This window comes from Olea europaea, unplaced genomic scaffold (assembly GCF_002742605.1).
Source record: "Olea europaea var. sylvestris unplaced genomic scaffold, O_europaea_v1 scaffold759, whole genome shotgun sequence".
NCBI lineage: Eukaryota > Viridiplantae > Streptophyta > Magnoliopsida > Lamiales > Oleaceae > Olea > Olea europaea.
In genome coordinates, this window is record NW_019266002.1 from 194,827 (window position 1) to 214,779 (window position 19,953).

The window sequence follows — 19,953 nt, forward strand, 5'->3', positions numbered from 1 at the left end:
ATGCATTGGTGTTATACATGTTTTGCCTGATTTATTTTTCTAACTCGGTTATATGCTTATTATAACTTTCCTCTTACTTTTCACGTGGTATTGTTGTTTTCACGTGTTTCAGGAAACTAGAACGACAAAATTTGAGTTAATGTTTGTGAATTGAGTCTTTGGGTAAGAGGGTTAGGTTGTTTTCATTGTAATTTTGAAATAAATGATTCTATCACGAAATGCCAAAGGGAGAAATTGTTAGGTCCAAATTTGTAATTGGCAATTTTCATATTTAAAATCATGAGTTATTGAGTTGTAATTAATGTTAAAATAGCTGTGGATTGGTAGTATATTTCTTGGATGAATCATAAATGTCAACTATGGATTAAGGAGAAAAAGTCGGCATAAAATTGTTGATTGGCCATGCAAAGAGTGCTTGAGTGCTCAGAAAATGGACCTCACCACTCTCCTGACCTTTGAACAATGGAGGCACAGCTTGCTAGGCCCGATGCCGGTGCTCAAGCGATTTTACGTCGACTTTTTTTTTTCTTTGCTTCATATATAAATTTTTTTATTCCTATAAGGACTATACTACCAATCCAAAACTATTTTGATTTTAATTAGGACTCGATAACTCATGATTTTGAATACAGAAATTGCAAATTGCAAATTAAAAAAAAAAAAAGAAAAGAAATGCTAATTACAAATTTGGACCTAACAGAATTGAATTATACTATATAATAGTTATGATATTATTTACCTTAGTGAAGATGTTGAAGATCCTGAATTCTACCATGGAGGCGTTGGTAGAAACTTTAAGCGTCCTTGACAAGTTTGTTAATTTCTGTAAAAAGTCCTTAGTTTGAACCCATTATTTGATAAAAAAAGATTTTGGAATAGTGAATTTTTTAAAAATGTGATTTTGAAAAGTAGAATTTTTTTTTTATAGGTTTTTGTGTAATATTTTTTTATTAAAAGAATATGCGGTTGAAAATGAGTTTGAAGAAAAATGTATTATTGAAATGAGACTCAAACAAATTTCTACTTTCTGCTAGTGTCACCAATATAACGAGCTTGTCTGGTTTTACTTTTTCACCAGATTTTCAACCAAAATAGAGCCGTTGGTCCAAGCTGCGAGTCCCACCTCACACACAAGTAGTAAAAATTGTGGGCTACAACAGTAGGAAAATTGTTGCCAACGATCACTTTTTTACTTTTAATTTCTCCCAGACAGGCCCTGATGGCTTAGTTGTTATTTATGGTCTCTAAAACTGAAATGGAAAGTCAATATTTATGAGATTTAAGAATTTCAACTTCCCCAGACACAATTTTTTTCTCATCAAAAGGCTTAATTGTGTGCTTGTATTTTTCATTTGACCGACTGTAGTAGTGAGGGTTATGCAAGTATTCATGTTGGCATGGTGTATTTCTATCGTGCTTATACTCAAGAACTCTTTCATGTGCTTAACAAATAATTGTCGGATTGTTTCAAATAATTTACTCTAGAAGACCAACATATTCCAATTTTTTGAAGCTGTTTGTTGCACATGTTATCAAAAATGAGAATGAGAATTCCTACCGTTGGACACATTTCTCATAGCAAAATGTGAGATGAGAGTAAGAATTTATGACAAGTGGGCTCCAGAAATGACTATAATTTTTCTAAAATGGAGAAAAAATATGCAACAAACAGGCTCTCAGAAAAATCTGTTTAAGTGGGTGTTTGAGTCACATTATTTTGATAATAATGCATTCTTAAATAGTGTATTGATGGGAAATGTGTGGTTAAAAAATAAAAAAAATTTTTTGATCTACGTTTAATATTATTTTATTGAAAAATGTGTGATTGAAATGATATCAAATCACTGTGTAAAAATATTTTTTTTTTGAAATAGTATGGCTCAAACATATCCTAAATCAACATAGTGAAAATCAATATTTGACTTGAATATGCCTGTCACAATTAAACTAATTGGATAACCTAATCCTTCAACCATCTCTTTTCGATTTGTTTGATGATCCACCAGCAAATCAACGTGTCCACAAATATTTGTTATCTTGACACTATTTCTATAGTTGCTTCGTTGTAGACTTGCAGTTCTATCCAAATAGTGGGTCCACAGTGCTTCGCACTTTTGCCCTTTCCCTATCCCTTTCCCTTTCCATGTAGGCCTTCCAATCTCTTTTCCTTCAAGAATCCCTAACCGCCTCTTTTGCTCTTTCTAGAATATCTTTTAGTGTTCTGATTATTAGATTGCGTAGATTTCTACAGGTACTCTGTTTGTACTGTCTTTCTAGATATTGAATATGAAAGGTAGCTCTTTTTTAGTGTTTCTTTTCATTTGTTGTTCGTATATCTGTTGACTCTAAGGAAGAAAGAGGATCGAATTTAGTTGAAAATTTTGCTTTATTTCAACGTGTGTTTTCTTTTCTCTTCAATTTAAAGCAAGAATTCTCAAGTGGTTCGGCTCTGATTTTATCTTGGTGGTTCAATTTCTGTTGAAATTTGAGTTTTTACAGGCGGGTTTTGATTTTAAAAAAAAGAAAAAAAGAAGAAGCTTCCTTTATTGAGGATTCCTTGTTTTGTGAAAATAAGATCTGATTTTGATGTCTAACATGGGGTTTTCATGTAAATTGTTTGAAAATGTTAGAGTTTCTGAACAACTGGAAAAGGAGTAGAGATGAGGAGAGGGAAAGATGAAGAGAAAATTATTGGGCCTATGTTTCCAAGGCTTCATGTAAATGATACAGAGAAAGGAGGGCCAAAAGCACCTCCAAGAAACAAGATGGCCCTTTATGAGCAACTGAGCATCCCTTCACATAGATTCAGTCGTGGAGTTTTGCCTCTTAATCCCGCTAGTAACACCGCAGCTTCTTCAATCCAGGTAATTAGATTATTTATATTTTTTGCTTATGGTTTTTTTTTTCCTGATCTTTTTTGTTTAGAAATGATGCTTACTTATATTGGAATTGTTAGTCGTTTTAGCTATTAATCATGAAGTTTATTATAATTTCTTGTAGATTTGTAGGTCTACTAAAATAGTTTGTAACTGGTTAACTGGAGTTATTGGTTGTTTCAGCGCTTGTCTTGTTTTATGACTGCATTAAGTTATGTAACTTACTTTGTTATCATGATCAGCTCAGTCTTATGTGTGTGGATTGAAGTTCAACTCGATGGAGATAAAATTATTCTTAAAATTTGCAACTTGGTGCAAGAATCTTGTGCTAGAGGACACTTGAATGTATTGAGTTATGGCGTAAACGGTAAAAAAAAAAAAAAAAAAAAAAAAGAAATGGATGAGAAGACCTTAAAGAGTCGGTAACTTGGATAACATTACTGTCTTGATGGAACCGAGCTACTTAAGCTCTTAATTTACGGTTGACTAAGATCATTAGAGTTATCTTCTACTGGTGATAGTCAGCCCTTTAAGATATTTTTGATTTTGTAACCTGACTATTGTTCTGACTGCTGCTGGCAAATCGTGTTTGCAGGGGGGTGGAAATGAAAAGGGTGCATTTTTGCCACGTCAGCTGCCTGCCAGACATCAGGCTGAGGAAGCATATAGCCAATATTCTGATTTGAGCAATCCGTTAACACAAGTTGGGCTGAAAAAGAAATCTGACGAAGATGATTGTACAGTTCCCATCTTCATTCATTCTAGGCCAAGTCAAGACCCTAGTAAGAATTTTAATGACGTCGAAAGGAAAAAACTCCCTCCCTCCAAACATACTAATCCCAATCCCTCAATGAAATTTGTAAAAAATAATCATAAGAGCATGATTGGACACGGTATGAGAAAAGAAAGCAAAACGCAGAAGGAAGAGAATTTGAAAGAGTTTGTGGCTTGCCAAAATCCATTAGTTAAAGCCTTCTCAAATTCTTCATCAACAAATAAGGCTGGAGGTCTGCAGAAACAAAGACATGATCCTGGTAATAGTATTGACAGAGTGAAGAATTGCAGAATACAGTCCGAGCTCAGTGCCGAGTCGCAACCTGCTTCTACTGTGCATGGTAATGTTGTTTTGAAGAAGCATGGTACAGACATAGAGAAAAGAAATTCTTCTATACCAATGAAGGATTTTTCTTCAGAAGAGGAGAACATTGTTTATGATACCAGTAACGATGCAGAGACCCCTGAAGACAGGGGTGACTGTTTGTCTGAGACTTCAATGGTCGATTCTATATCTGGATTCGATTTTTCACCTGATGATGTTGTTGGAGTAATAGGTCAGAAACATTTTTGGAAAGCCAGGAGGGCTATAGTTCAGTAAGTTCCAATGATCGTTAATTTCTTATCTAAATTTGTTTTTGTATGAAGGATTTGGACAAGAGTTACTGCAACACGGGGAAAAAAAAAAGTTGTACTGGATAAATTGATTAGTAATTATGTAGTCTATTGAAGGTGTTTGAACATGTTTAAACGTGTGTATGTAAGAAGTCATATACAAACCAACTAAAATTCAATCACTCAAAACCAGAAGTATCTGGTTCTTCACTTAGTTCTAAACGTATTAACATTTGCTGATAGCTATAATGATGATATACTGATCTTACATAAAAGCCATGTTAAAATATTTTTTAATGTGTGCCCATAAAAAAGAAAGATCTGAAATCTGGAGCAGGAAAAACTAATAGCTTGAAAGAAAACTCATAGATCTTCAAAGTTTGTTGGTTTTTTTTCTTCCCTCTGGATAGGACTCTTGCATTTGCTTTGGTTTGCTGGCTAGCTTATAAGAATATAAAGCTTCTTCAAGTGCAGAAATAAAGTACTGTTTAATATAACAGTATCTTATAAGGAAAATTAGAACTCTAGTGCCTACATTTATGGAAGATTTTCTTTCAGGCCTATTTCTACCTTTTCAGTTATTACAATTTAATTGGAGGCAGAGGATTGAATTATTTTCCTTTTAAGAAAACATTGTATATATTGGAGAACTACAATGGTATATTTTGGTATGGATGACTGGGTAGTTCTGAACATTGTTAGGGAAGAAAAAGAAGCTAAATTTTGTTCATTATAGGATCCAGTGCCAAACACTTAATGTGTTGATTGTGCACATTGCCTTATTATTGTTTTTTACAAAGCTTTGCTGTATGCCTTTGACCCTATCTTTCTTGATCTTCTCAGTCAACAAAAAGTTTTTGCAGTTCAAGTATTTGAGTTGCATAGATTATTAAAGGTGAGCACAGTTGTTCAGCTTCTAGCATTAGCGGGATGCAATGCAATCTCTTTATTTTTCATTTTCTTTGCTTGTTGGAATTGCTAAAAATGTTCCGTTCAATTTTCTATTCCGTAACAGGTTCAGAGATCGATTGCTGGTTCTCCTCATCTTTTGCTTGAGGATGCTGCTTATTTGGGTAAACCCGTAAAGGCTTTGCCAGCAGAGAAACTTCCATTGGACTATAATGTCAAAATGCCTCTGAATGTTTCCAAGCGAAAAATGGACTCTGATAAGCCGAGCCCTCCAATGGAATGCTCTGCTGAGAATACTGTGGAGAAGGCATCTGTTTCTTCTGTGCAATATAGTTTACCACCATTTTCAGGAAACCCTCCTGCACCATCAGTAAGTGGTGCCAATAATTTTGGACCATGGTGTTTTAATCAACCGAATGGGCACCAGTGGCTGATTCCCGTGATGACTCCTGAAGGACTCGTATACAAACCGTATCCGGGACCAGGATTTATGGGCCCTGTCTGTGGAGGTTATGGACCCCATGGATCAACTCCAGCACACGGGTTTCTAGCTCCGCATTATCAGTATCAACTACCTTCATTCCCTACAGCTGGACCTCATGGATACTTCTCTCCATATGGCATGCCACTTGTGAATCCAGCCTTTTCAGGTTCATCTGTTGAGCAGGTAAACCATGTTACCATGCACGACCAGTTATCGGCTGAGGAAGCTAATAGCAGTCCGCACCATCAGCACTCATTCAATATGCCGAGCCAGAAGTGCGGCATTTTCCCGGATGTTTCTTCATTGAATGTATCTAAGGATAGTGAATTAAAAGCGCTCACACCAAGTAATCCGAGAGAAAACGGGAAACGTAATGCTGGGGAAGGAAGAAACATGCTTCGACTTTTCCCGACGTCTCCAAGTCTTGACATCCCCAACTGTAGCCCTCAGCCTCTCGAACCCGAATGCCCTGCACGAGTGATAAAGGTTGTTCCTCACAATGCCATGTCTGCAACGGAATCTGCTGCTCGAATTTTTATGTCTATACAAGAAGAGAGGAAACAGTATGATTCAGTGTAGCCAAAATTAGTTTAGTTGATCTTTCTTTGAACTTGCCTGTAATTGTGTTACTGAACTTTTATATGATAGTATGTATAAATTCTGTATATAATTTTCGGAGAGATGTCTGCAGTCTATTTCTGTAATTGTTTATGAGAATTTGCCTTGAAATTTAGTTCAGTAATTTACGGTTTGGGTTTTAAATAATTACCGTGTTTTAGTGCTTTCTAGCAAGTGTTGTGGCGCCAGTTTAGTTGGCACAAAGATGATATAATTAATTGAATGTATCATCCCTATATTTATGCCCCATTTGTCCCCAATTACATCATATTTTATTTTTTTCTCTCATATTTTTCAACCATACAATCTTTCATAAAATAATATTCCACGTAAATCAAAAAAAATTTCATTCTTCTTCAATCACTCATTTTTTACATAAAAAAACACTATTTTACTGATTTTCATTTCAAAAAATGGGAGCCAAACGGGGGCTCAATGTATAAAGCTACTTTGTCATAAGGATTTGACAAAAAGTTTGACATAATTGCATTTGACGATAAATGATTAAATGAAAAAGTTGACTGGGTTTTAAATTATTAAATGATATAATGACACGTGACATTATGTCAAGTTTTATGTCAAACTTGATGTTAGTAATGACTGTCATTTGACACATAAAATGGTGGTCTAGCATAAATAGATTAAAAAATGTCTATTTTACTATTGTGAAAGATAATTTTATAAAAGAACATAATTATCGGTTGACTTATCTTCTCCTTTCTCATGTCACGTTGATACATATTTTTTGTAAACTTGATGCATACTCAAATGGCTTTACTATCGATCGACTACATGCAAAATTATGGCGAGTATATATTCTTTCCCTCTCTCACGTCTTGCTCATATATATTTTGGTTCACATGTACAAATATACAACTTTCGTACTTGAAATCCAGTTATTACCTTCATTTTCGAAAACATGGTCCCATTCGGATTAAAAAGAGGTAGGCTAAGGTTAGATGTTTATAATTTGATCAACTTGATTCCATAATTATAAAGTTAATTATATGTTAATTTCATATTGATGAGCTGGAGATTTCAATATGATCCGTAACATTCCCAACAAAGTGTACAATACTATGTTTATATATAAATTTTTACGTCACTTTATTTTATTTAGAATTAGAAATGTGTGAATTAATGAACCCAAATTTTACGTATCTTTTATTATGTGGATCCAATTCACGTCTTTGAGTTTCTATTTAATCGAGATATTCCAGCAAATATTATTTTGAAAATTAATTTCAAAATATATGAGGTAAACTTTGAAAAGAGAGAAATGTACGCCACATAGGACGCTTCACTGTAAATAATGTTATTAAAAATAAAAATTGGAAGAATGCTACTTTAATAATAATAATAATAATAATAATAATAATAATAATAATAATAACAACCCTTCATGGGGTGATCAAGTTGGTGGATTAGGTGAGTGCGAAGGCATTTGATCATGAGTTTGATTCCCTTATCAACATTTTCTCGATTGAGCATATCGTACGGAACTTGTCTAGTGTAATTTACCTCGTTTGTGTGATTTGCATGATATTACGTCCGTTCGAGAGTTTACCCAATACGCATTTGAAGGGTAGCGACTGCCCCGTTGTAAAAAAATAATAATAATAATAAATAAAATATTAATAATAATAACAATAATAATAATAATGAAAAGAAATAAAGATGTTAAAGTGATGTTTCAAGAAAGGTCGATAATCGTTACCGTGGGACTGGGCGTCCACCTTGGTATCTCGAATTTCTTTTAGAAGTATCACCGAGTAAAGTGCGATTATTTTACGTGTAACTTCACATAATGATCCCGCTCTTTGACCTATAAATCTACAGTGAAAGTCGGGAGAAATTGCTTCTGACATGGCCTCCCGTCATCAGACCCCGTCTCCACTGCTACCTGACTCCGGTAATTCTTTTTTATTTACCAATTTTAATTTAATTATTCTGCTTATTTTGATACGAAAACAATTATTTCTTGCTTTTTGCTTATTTTTATGTGCTTTTTTTACATCGTCAATTGTGGTTTGATTGCTATGTGATCTGATGATTTCACTTTCGTTGTTTCACTTTTTGATCAATTATAAATGTGAGATTCTGTTTATGCGTATTTATTTTAGCTTTTTAGTTGTGAAACATTCTCGATTTTTACTGGAAAATAATCGATTGTAACGTGTTGTTTTGACGGTCTTATGGTTTATTATTAGGATCATTATTATTTTAACAGGAGACAATAGTAAACACGGAGTTTATGGTTTATTTTTTTCATTCTGCTGTTGTAATGTTGTTTAATGGCAGTTGAATTTATTAAAATGGTGTTCAATTTAGCTATAACGATATTGACCCCGGTGGCAAAGTCGTTGCATTTGATTATTATGCTATTAACGAAAGATGAATAGTTCATCAATGAAGAAAATGTAAATTTACAATGATGCTTTGAAGCTTAAAATTGATAGAGGATTTGCAAATTTATGTGGTATCTAAGTGATATGGTTATGCATTTTTTGTTGAACCTTGAGTAAGGAAGAGATCAAAAGGGTTATTGGCCCTGGGAACCATGTGGTTGTGGGGTTTGGAATTTTTATTTTTATTTTTATTTTTTATTTTTGAGCACTCATATGCTATGTATGGTAAACCCTTCCGGCATGGTATTTGATTTGAATTTGTTTGTGGCCATTAGGAGTGGTAATGTTGCAATTTGAGCTACAAATCACTATCACAAACTAGGCTTTATTCTCTGCTTGTTGCAATATTATTTTAGAGCTCTAAACCAAGCCTTACTCCCAAATGTTTTATGTTATCTCCCATAGCTTTTGATGGGGATTGCTGATTCGGAAGTAATATATGGCTTAATATTGCAATGTATACATTCAATTACTGTGCAACATTATTCTTCTATGAATTGGCTTCTTTTTCTTTTCTTTTCTTTTTTTATTTATTTATTATTTTATTATTTTTATGTTTGCTCTCATGGCATCACATGTCATGTTTTTGGGAATGGCATAAGTAAGAACTAGAGCACTTCCATTTATAATGCGCATGAAAGTTGAAGGTCGCTTCATTGAATTTTTTTAGGTGATACACCTTGCAACAACGAAGAACAATTGTCTCCAGTTCCAATCCATGTTGTTACCAGTGCATGTCAACTTCCTGCTGAATTTCTGGAGCCTTCGCCTGAGAATCAACTAGTTATAGGCTTTGACTGTGAGGGGGTTGACCTCTGTCGCCATGGGACTCTTTGCATCATGCAGGTTTGTTTAAATTTTATTATCAAGATATAGTTTATTTACTGCAGAGCTGAGAACTTTTTCATTGTCATGATATCAATTTCTTCATTTTTGAACCATATTTTTATGGAGACAACCATCTCAACCTTCTTTGAAGGTTTGAAGTGCTTACAATTGTTTGTTGACCACCCCTTAGTGTATTGAATGAGAACCTTGTGTGCTACGCTACTTCTATATGTTTTGTGGATTCATTTACAATAAACTCAGGGAAGTTACTTAAAATGTGGAACTAGGGATAATCTATGTCAAAAATTCGTTGAGCGAGTAACCGAGTTAACAATAGTATTTGAGAATTAGATATAGCGATTTTAGAGTTTTATACATGTTATTTTATTGTTAAATTATTTATATGAAGATAAAACTTTTAATTAAAGTACCAATTAAAAAAAAAGAATAAAATTATTTATCCTAAGAATGATTTACTTTCTACTATGTTAAAAAATTATGTGATGTTGAAATTTGTCCAACCAATTGTTTCCGCCTTCTGCAGCTTGCCTTTCCAGATGCAATATATTTGGTTGACGCCATTGAGGGTGGTGAGATGCTTGTAAAAGCCTGTAAGCCTGCACTTGAGTCTAGTTACATCACAAAAGTTATTCACGATTGCAAACGAGATAGTGAGGTCTCTTATTGTACTCCTCTCTCCTTGAATCTCAATATGTTGTGCAAGATACCATGTTTGTTTATTTTTTCTCCTTTTATTGCAGGCATTATATTTTCAATTTGGCATCAAGTTACATAATGTTGTGGATACCCAGGTTAGTTGCTCTTTTGTTCAGTTTTTCTATTCTAAATATTGTCCTGTAGCCATGTTGTTCTACAAAATTATGAATTGCCAGAATGACAATTGACATGGAGATCGTATTTTTTAACTCCACATTCCTTGCAGCAGGGATATATTAATATGCAGTCGAGGATCATATTTATTTTATGTTTGAAATCCTAAGTTTTAGTTCATGATTTTATGAGGGTTTTGCTAAAGATATAGTCTTCCTAGTTTTGATATGCCTGTGTTTAAACCGCTCATGGGTTTCTTTTGAGTCAAGCACATTCTCTATGTTTTCTTTTTTCTGCTTTTAACTTTGGGATATGAGTTCAAGTAAAATATATTGAGCTCAAGCTTGACCCAGTTCAATGTCTTGAGGTTCACGCTTGGATCTAGGGAATACAAAACTTTAGCTTATTGATTCCTATTTTCAAAATGAAACAGGGAGAGTCGGTTGGTTGCAGGGAAGATTTGATGTAGCATTGCCATTCTTTTATGATTTTATGAGGGTTTTGCTAAAGATATAGTCTTCCTAGTTTTGATATGCCTGTGTTTAAACCGCTCATGGGTTTCTTTGAGTCAAGCACATTCTCTATGTTTTCTTTTTTCTGCTTTTAACTTTGGGATATGAGTTCAAGTAAAATATATTGAGCTCAAGCTTGACCCAGTTCAATGTCTTGAGGTTCACGCTTGGATCTAGGGAATACAAAACTTTAGCTTATTGATTCCTATTTTCAAAATGAAACAGGGAGAGTCGGTTGGTTGCAGGGAAGATTTGATGTAGCATCGCCATTCTTTTGCATTTCTCCTCTTGTTCTCATTGCTTAAATGTTAATTATTGTTGGTGGTTCTTTTAGGCAATTTTATGCGATGATAGCACAATTCAATTAAAATTAATATATTCTTCGCAAACAGATTGCTTACTCTTTGATTAAGGAGCAAGAAGGACAGAAAAGAGTGCCTGATGACTACATTTCATTTGTTGGCCTCCTCGCTGATCCAGAATACTGTGGTATATACTGCATTTCTGGCACTTATTGTTTTCATTGTTCCTTGTAATTCTTTGCTTGCAGTGTACCTGTTTGAGCTTCTTTATTCTTTGCTTATGAAAATAGGCCTCGAGTCATTTTATCTTGAAGGTTTTAGTTTCTAATGATAGCTTGTGTATCACAAAAGCAAGGGTGGAGAACTTTCAAAGTATGAGCTTCACTGTCAGACCAACTAGATTTTGAAGGCCATCTCATTTTATTTTTGAAATTACTGCTGTACTTGTAGATGTAGCCCGTGGAGCTCGTAAGTCTAAAAAACTGCTAAATATCAGCATGCATGTCAAGATTCGAAAATATAGGCAATCATCTATCAACTTGTCTGCTTAACTGATCACCCAATTGATTATTTTTCCTTGATGTATCTAGAAATGAACTTTCCTATTTATATGAGACGATGGTAGAGAGGACAGCTAAATGAGAGTTTTCTGATACTGGCTCTGACATGGATCCTATGCGAAATGCAGTTTCTGTATCAGCTGGAAAACAAGGATCATTGCATTGAAGCATTGTCATATCAGTAGAAGACAACTTCAGTGATCTATCACAATTAGCCCCTCTTTGGTTTAGATAAAAATAAGATTTTTGGTAGATTTTAATAAAAGTTGATGGAATGTGTGTTTAAAAAGTTGTGGGTCATGTGAAAGTTGTGGTTAAAAATAATGTTGACTTCGACTTTAATCCAAATTTTTAGTTAAACCAAACAGGGGCATAATATAAAATTCGATAAAATAAAAGTTTTTAAAATTATTTAATTAATTAGAGAAAGAACATGTTTTTAAAATCTAGAGGGACTAGATTCATGCACGCATATTTTATATTGTAGTAGAAAGTGACATGATGCTCTCAATTTCAAATCAATTTTTACATTCACCCTAGAAATCCGTTTTATTGATATTTAATGATATTGCAGTAGAAAGTGACATGATGCTCTCAATTTCAAATCAATTTACATTCACCCTAGAAATCTGTGTTATTGATATTTCATTAAAATACATAAGGATATTAATTTAAATATGTACAATAAAGTTATTAAATTTACTATAATGTAATTAATCGTCGAATATATGACAGTGTACTAGAATTCTTGCCCTAATAAGTCATTTTACATTAAATGGAATTCTCTCAGAATGATAGTATTGTTTGATATAAATATTTTTTTACCATTGGGAAATTAGTTCCCATAAATTATATCACATATATAACTTGTGCCAAATGTACCAGCAACAAGGCGCACTTTGTATTAGTGGCATGACATTTTATGAAATGTTTTTGTGCTAAAAGAAAATGTTAATATATGTAAGCCGCTCTGTGTATTTATAAGCTAGTTTGCTTTACTGAAATTTTCTTTAATATGTGTGTGTGTGTGTGTGTGTGTGTGTATATATATATATATTTTTTTTTTTTTTTGAGTTTGGGAATTGTTGTTTTTCAATACAATGCCCCTGAGATTTACTTGATGCTTCTTTACAAGAACAGGTCTCTAAACACTGTATAGTCATACCATTGGGTCATAATTCACCTTGATGCTTGAATTTCACTTTTTGAAATGTTTTTACAGGGATATCATATGGTGAGAAGGAAGAAGTTCGAACTCTATTGAGGCAGGTTGGTTTTGTTTCTTCTCATGATATTTTTAAGTGACTGTACTTATTGCGGTTCAAATAAAATTTTTATGGTTTAATCTCTGATTTTTGTCATTGTTGAGGAGGAGCTCATGTAATATAGTCATATAATTTGCCATATTTCTTATCAAAATTCCATTTCAATGAGACTCTCCCCCCAGGGGATGAAGTGACTTGCATCTGAGCCAAATTACATTGCCACATGCATGAACAATGGCATCAAATAGAGAATCTTGGGAGAGTTAATCAGGAGACAATAGTTAGTTGTGCATGAATCTTTTCTAATGTACCATTTATCCATCCTTACTTTCTCATAGGCATGTCTGGTGATGTAAATATCTATTTTCCCCCGATTAAATTGCTGGGTTTGTGTATATGGATTGTCATTGTTTTTAAAATGTTGGTGTCTTTGGTTTTACTCTTCTTTGGTTCATTCAGGTTTCATGAGAAATTTGTATTGAATTTTGTAACTATAGTGAGAGGTTTAGAGCCACTTGACACTCGACCTAATATTAGGTGTGCTTAACATTTCTTTGTTGATATCCATTGCTACAATGCACATCTTGGAGGTACATCTGCTCATCTCAGTCTTGATGATTTCTAGGATCCTAACTTTTGGAAGTATAGACCATTGTCAGAACTAATGATCCGGGCAGCTGCAGATGATGTTCGATTTCTTCTATTTGTATATCATAAGATGGTGGAGAAATTGAACCAAAGATCCTTGTGGTATCTTGCAGTCCGTGGTGTGCTTTACTGCAGATGTTTTTGCATCAATGATAACAATTATGCAGATTGGGCCACTCTGCCCCCAGTTCCAGGTTTCCCCCTAATATTTAGTTTTATGCTTCGTAGTTCTACTAATATGTGTTTATACACTTGCATGAATGCATGCATTATCAATTATATAATTTGAAAATGGATCTCATTGAAGATACTCAAATTACCTAGGGTCGAAGTAAAACATTTGATAAACCCTGGTCCCTTGTTGCAAGACATAGTTTGCTTAAAATTCATGTACTCCAGTCCCTAGTCCCTTGAGCTAACTTGTTGCAAGACATAGTTTACCCTATATATAATTCTTCTAAATTAAGTTTAGCAGTTCAATAAATCTTGTTTGGTGAAAAATTTCCCTTGCTTCAGTTACTGAGATCCCAGCCCCTTAGCTCAAGAGATGCGAGTCAGTTTTCTTTTGGCATGTTGCACGCATCATAGTTTTCACCTTTTAATTTGATTGAGACCTATTTATAGCCTTTTTGTTCCCTTTGCTGATTTTTGTTTCAACTAGTTTGGCCTAATTATTCAGTGCTTACAGTTAAAATCTCCTGGATGCCATTCTAGTTTTAGCGGTGCATTGTAAGTATTCAATAATGTCTCTAAGATTCATTTTAGTTGTCAAATTGTCAGGGCTACATGTAAATTTAACTTAAATCATCATTTCAAAGTTGCAACTTGCACCTTATCTGGTGCTGATTGTTTGGGTTTTTTAATAATTCCAGATGATCTGATTGTTAATGAGAACACTCCAGAACAAGAAGTCCTCTCAGTTCTTGATGTTCCCCCAGGCAAGATGGGCCGTGTTATTGGAAGACGGGGAGTTAATATCCTGTCAGTAAAGGAGTCGTGCAAGTATGTTGTTCTTTTTAATATTACTGAAGTTAATAACGTCCGATAATATAATATAATATAATCTTTGTGAACCACATTCGTAATGCAACATGAAATAATTACAAGAATACATGATCGCTAATATCCTTTTTAATGGTGTAATGATAAATTTGCAAGTGTGGGAATTGTAATATAGATAATAGTACGAATGTGTGTGCTTGTGCTCATGTTCATGCTCGTGCATGGAGGTTTTAGTTCATGAATCTGGTACATACGTAAGCACTTACATGATATGGTAGGACCAGGTTAAATGTCAAAGGTTTTAGAGCTAAAAGATTTCTGCTATTTAAAATAGGATACTGCTAGTTAATTAATTTTAAGACATTCTGGACAGCAAAGACTCATTGCAAGGGAAGCTAAAAGATTCCCAAAACAAATTTCTTTGTTTCCTGGGACTCGAACCTTCGGTTTTTGCTTCCAAAATCCAATATTGTTTGCATCAGTAATCTTACATGTGTTATTATTTTATTAAAGAATGTGTTATTGAAAAAAAAAAAGAGAAAAATGTAGTTTGAAAATAATGGGGATCAGACAAGTGCTCAATGAAAAAGTGTAGTTACTACAGTACATAAGCATTTTTAACATAGAGTTTGAACTAGTGTAATTTAGATAAGAAATAATTATTAACATACTAAAGAATATACTAAATAAAATCGCATTACGTTTCCTAAAATAAGTATTTCATATAATATATCTTTTAGGATTTTCATCATTTCTTCCTGACTTAAAGAAATAATTATTAAAATACTAAAGAATATACTAAATTAAACTAGTCTAATTTAGATAAGAAATAATTATTAAAATACTAAAGAATATACTAAATAAAATCTCATTACGTTTCCTAAAATAAGTATTTCATATAATATATCTTTTAGGATTTTCATCATTTCTTCCCGACTCAAAGAACTCGACTCAAATGAGATTAATTGCAACTTCATTTTCCAAGGAGGTCTATCCTTTGTCCTGATCTGTAGCGGTATTGAACTCTTGATAGTAACATACGGCATAACTTGTATGAAGGGAGATACCTATAAGAAAACTCATATGAAGGGAGACACATTTCTTATAGATCAAATACTGATATTAAACTCCTGAAAGTAGCATATGGTGCAATTCATCCACAAAAATATCATCTGACTTCACAAATTGAGGAACGCAAGGGACTAACACCTTAGATTGACCTACAAAAACAAAGCATATGGTGCAATTCATTGACAAAAACATCATCTAACTTCACAAATTGAGGAACACAAGGGACTAGCACCTTAGACTGACCTGCAAAAACAATTGATAAGCAACATGAGTGGTTTGATGTGTCCCAATAAGGAAATAATTCTATTATACTGATAATATAACTTTCATTCAAGTGTGATGGAAAGTCAAAACGATTATTTTCATGTGAATGATCCAAAAAATTCTCTTTATGGGTATAGGAAACCATGCCAAAGAAACATATAACAAAGCATAAAAATTACATTTAAAATATTGGAGCCCATATTGAATATCAAAAGCTAGCTCATAAGATTCATGATGTAAGATATTCTCTTTTAATCATGGCATGAAAATTAGGAAAATTGGCAACAGAGGTTGGAATTGAAACAATATGATGGGTAATTAGTAGGCTAATCGAAGATAGGAAAAGTATGCAAGTGAAAATTTGCCTTGGATAACGCCATGGGTACCCAGGGAGTATCACTCAGTTGAGGTAACACATAGCAAAGTCAATGTGAAATTCACATTAAGTAGTGCAAAAACAATTTAAGCACAAAGTGTAGGACATGGAATTTTTGGCTTAGGTGGCAATGCCATATGTGATTCCCTACTTGTCAATGTGAATTGTGGCCACTACAGGTGTGATCACAAAAGGGGATAACAAAAATCTCTTCACCCTTGTCCTCGACAACTAATTTGTCTCCATAAATGATGGCGCTATTCCACTCAAAAGTATCATTAGCCCCTGTACAAAGGGAGGGTACAACCACATTATAGTCACCAAAACAAAATCTATAGATTTTATTGTATCAAGTAAGTGTTGATCTTGATAGCGCACCTCCTGAAAGTCTATCGAATTCATTGCAGAAGGAAAAATCTCCGTCTTGTTCTTTTTCATACTATAGAAGAGGAGAGTAAGCAATTCTAGAGAGATTATCGCTTTCTTATATTATAAGAATCATAATTATCTCTATGGAAGTGACGATATTTCCTAGATAATTTTCTATGGAAATGAAGATATTTCCTAGATGATTTTCTCTTAGAGCCAAAAGGAAATGTTTGAACATGTCAATTATCAATTGTTTACGTTCTAGATCCAACAAGATGACACTGTATCTAACATTAGCCATAGTTTCAAGTATCCTAGCTCCCTTAGGTCAGCATACAATCTGATGGATTTTTCTGAGAGAAATGCAAGTCATTCTACAATAATGAAAAGATATCCTTCATTTGTTCATCACTATATGGAGCATCAAGTGCACTAATTCGAAATATTTTACTTAGGTAATAAGAAACTGCCACTTGTATGACGACGTGATGTTTTAGTAGCTTATTTGAGACCAATGCTCTTATTTGTGGAGAGAGATGCGAACATGGAAACAGTAGGTGATTAGTCTACTTGTGTGAGGAAAATCTCAATTTGTTCAAGGGCATGTGTTCATGAAGAGAGGGAAGAGCGAAGAAGCTGTTTTCCAGTTGTCATTAAATGTTCTTCTAACTTTTTACATTCACATCTTGACATTTTGGGACGTCAAAGTGATTTGTTACCTGTTTTTTGTTGCTTTTAAATATTTTGGCTTAAAAAATACTAAAATCAGAAAGACAACTAGAAATTTTTTTTTTCTTTCTAACCTTTTTTTTTTTGTATTTTTAAAGAGAAACATGGCAACTTGCAACTAAAAAGTAACGTAGTTTTTGTTTCTTTTTTATTTTATTTTATTATTATATTTTTTTTAATAAGAGTTTAAGCACTTAAATGAAAATTAAGGTTCCAATAGAACATACTCGACACTTGACCAAGAGTCAAATGAGAGCAACCTATTTAAGCGTGTGCACTTTACCCATGCTCAAATCAGATAATCCTTTTCTGGTAATGGAAGTGGTCCAAAAATCGAGGACAACAAGCTACTGAGAAGGCTTGGTTGAGCTGGATAGGGGAGAATTCGTGGTTGTACAGAACCTGTAGATATGAACAGAATACCTTTTTTTTTTGTCTCTTTTTTAATAACTAATAACAATCTGAAAACGATGATAGTAGAAACAAATGCTTGTCAGCTGATATTCTTTCAAATTATTATTATTATTATTTTTTTGGGAAACTATGAACAATAATGAAAAATCCAATCTTAATTTATAATTAATCGGTTGACAGTCCCGTGACCCCAAAAAAAAAAATTTCCAGATGAATGGTAACTTGTGAAAAATACTGATGACCAGGTGCTCATGAAAAGTACCTATGAACAATATAATTTTTAGAGTATAGAAGAAGCAACAAACACAGAGAACAACAGTAAGGTAGTATAACAGTTCCGCTTGTTTTTTCCCTTTTTGCGAATAAGAATAAACTAAAACAACAAAGAAGCTTGATGAAGGCAGAATTTGATGTTGGTTGTTGCTGCCCTTTGGGCTAGGTGTTTAATGGTAGATTGGTGGTGTATTTGAGGGTGCTTATGGATGTGGAGAATAGTAGAGGCAGTGGCTAGGTATTTGTGTGGGCTTTTGGAGGATGACATCACTAAATTTTTGAACTTGACCACTTATCAAAACTTCAAGAACTTGTTTGCCCAAGGGAATAGAACTTGCTCATACCAAATTGTTGTAGAACACAATTGAATATGAACGAGATTGAGAAAAAAAGATGAAGAGAGAGGAGAAAGAGAAGAAGATGGAGAGAATAGAAAGAATTTAGAGGGGAAAAAAAAAGTTATAGGTTTTTCAATATCAAATTCTAAATTATTACAATGCATAAACCCCTTTATATAGGTCTAAACTAGTGGTAAGAAACAACTAAATAATTCTAGAGAATCTATTTAATATAACCCTAATTACATTGCCTAAAATAATTATCCAATTTGGAAAGTATTCCATATAATATATCTTTTAGGATTCCAAATAACTTCCTAAAGCCACAAATTTGACTTCCAATTTTTTCAAGTTCTACTTTTAAGGTCAAAGTACAGGAGGTCAAATATAGGGTTTAATGTCACTACAGTAATAAAATAATCAATGTGTATTGCTGTTTCTATATATATTGTTTGCATCTGTTTCTTTCTGTTGTGACTGGTTTTCTTTTGATCTTTTCCTTACTTGAGATATATATATTTACAGTGCTGAAATATTCTTTGGTGGCGACAAAGGTCCTCCTGACAAGGTAAGCTTTCACTGTTACTGAAGAGTCTACTAATGCTATCACTCATTAATTCAAACCTTTTTTTTTTGTCGATCCAGTGTTGAACCCCAACTTTTTAAATGAATATCCTAGCATAAAGTTTCTTGTTATGGGTCCCTCGATGCAAGTAAATGTGCATGTAGTGTACTGAAAAGTATGGACTAGTCTTAATTTCTTCTTTAATTATAAGATCCTTATTGGATGGCTAATTAAACTATTGCTTTTATCATTAACTAAATTATGTACTTCTGAAAGTAGACAGAAATTTTCTTTATTTTCTGTTATTTTTACATCAAATATTAGTGTTGCTTCGCATTTTGGACAAAGCCACATGTAAATGCATAAAAAAACTAGAATAGCTATAAATTAGATCTTGCGAGTTCTTAGAAGTAGAAATCTTCTTTGCCTAAAATTTGGAAACTTCTGGCAAAATGCTTCAAATTAGCAAGTGTATGTGAAGTTTATTTCATTTACTTTTGTTTGTATAAGAATTTCCCCTGCCTATATGGATAACTATTATCCCGTCCAAAAATGTTACTTTTTTCCGGAGTACTATAGATCATTATAATTTCATGGGTCACACGCAGGTTTTCATCATTGGGCCAGCGAAGCAGGTTAGGAAAGCAGAAGCAATGCTAAGGGGAAGAATGCTGGAAATGTACTAGACATCATAATACACTGCTGCTCCATCCAGATGTCTTTACAGTAGCACCACCCTAAAAAGATGGATTTAATTGGCTTTGCACTCGTTGCCATATGAATATGTGCATAAATAAATTCTAAGCTATAAAAACTAAAAAGTGACAGATGAAAATTTGCTCATGTTAACTGTTCAGGTTTGGAATAGGTGATTTCCAATTATCAGAACCAAGTTAATTTGAATACAATTACTGCTATATCA

General features: G+C 33.5%; 2 protein-coding genes across 4 annotated transcripts; both read left to right on the forward strand.

Moving 5' to 3' along the window:
* The first annotated feature begins 2,039 nt into the window (after positions 1–2,039).
* On the forward strand, positions 2,040–6,423 carry LOC111391137 (protein EARLY FLOWERING 3-like). Of its 3 annotated transcripts, none has more exons than XM_023016287.1 (5): positions 2,040–2,293; positions 2,631–2,864; positions 3,472–4,247; positions 5,109–5,160; positions 5,281–6,423. In XM_023016287.1, the coding sequence occupies exons 2-5, from the start codon at positions 2,661–2,663 to the stop codon at positions 6,235–6,237; spliced, it is 1,989 nt and encodes a 662-aa protein (XP_022872055.1). In that variant the 5' UTR covers positions 2,040–2,293; positions 2,631–2,660; the 3' UTR covers positions 6,238–6,423. The 3 variants fall into 3 exon arrangements, with proteins under 3 accessions (XP_022872055.1, XP_022872053.1, XP_022872054.1); XM_023016285.1 differs by having other exon boundaries at positions 2,041–2,251; XM_023016286.1 differs by lacking the exon at positions 2,040–2,293 and having other exon boundaries at positions 2,309–2,864.
* A 1,578-nt stretch (positions 6,424–8,001) lies between these two features.
* On the forward strand, positions 8,002–19,953 carry LOC111391138 (exosome component 10). The gene is made up of 10 exons (XM_023016288.1): positions 8,002–8,188; positions 9,355–9,530; positions 10,057–10,188; positions 10,274–10,324; positions 11,248–11,344; positions 12,940–12,986; positions 13,608–13,824; positions 14,503–14,632; positions 18,992–19,034; positions 19,640–19,953. Exons 1-10 carry the CDS (start codon positions 8,143–8,145, stop codon positions 19,715–19,717), a joined length of 1,017 nt encoding a protein of 338 aa, XP_022872056.1. The 5' UTR covers positions 8,002–8,142; the 3' UTR covers positions 19,718–19,953.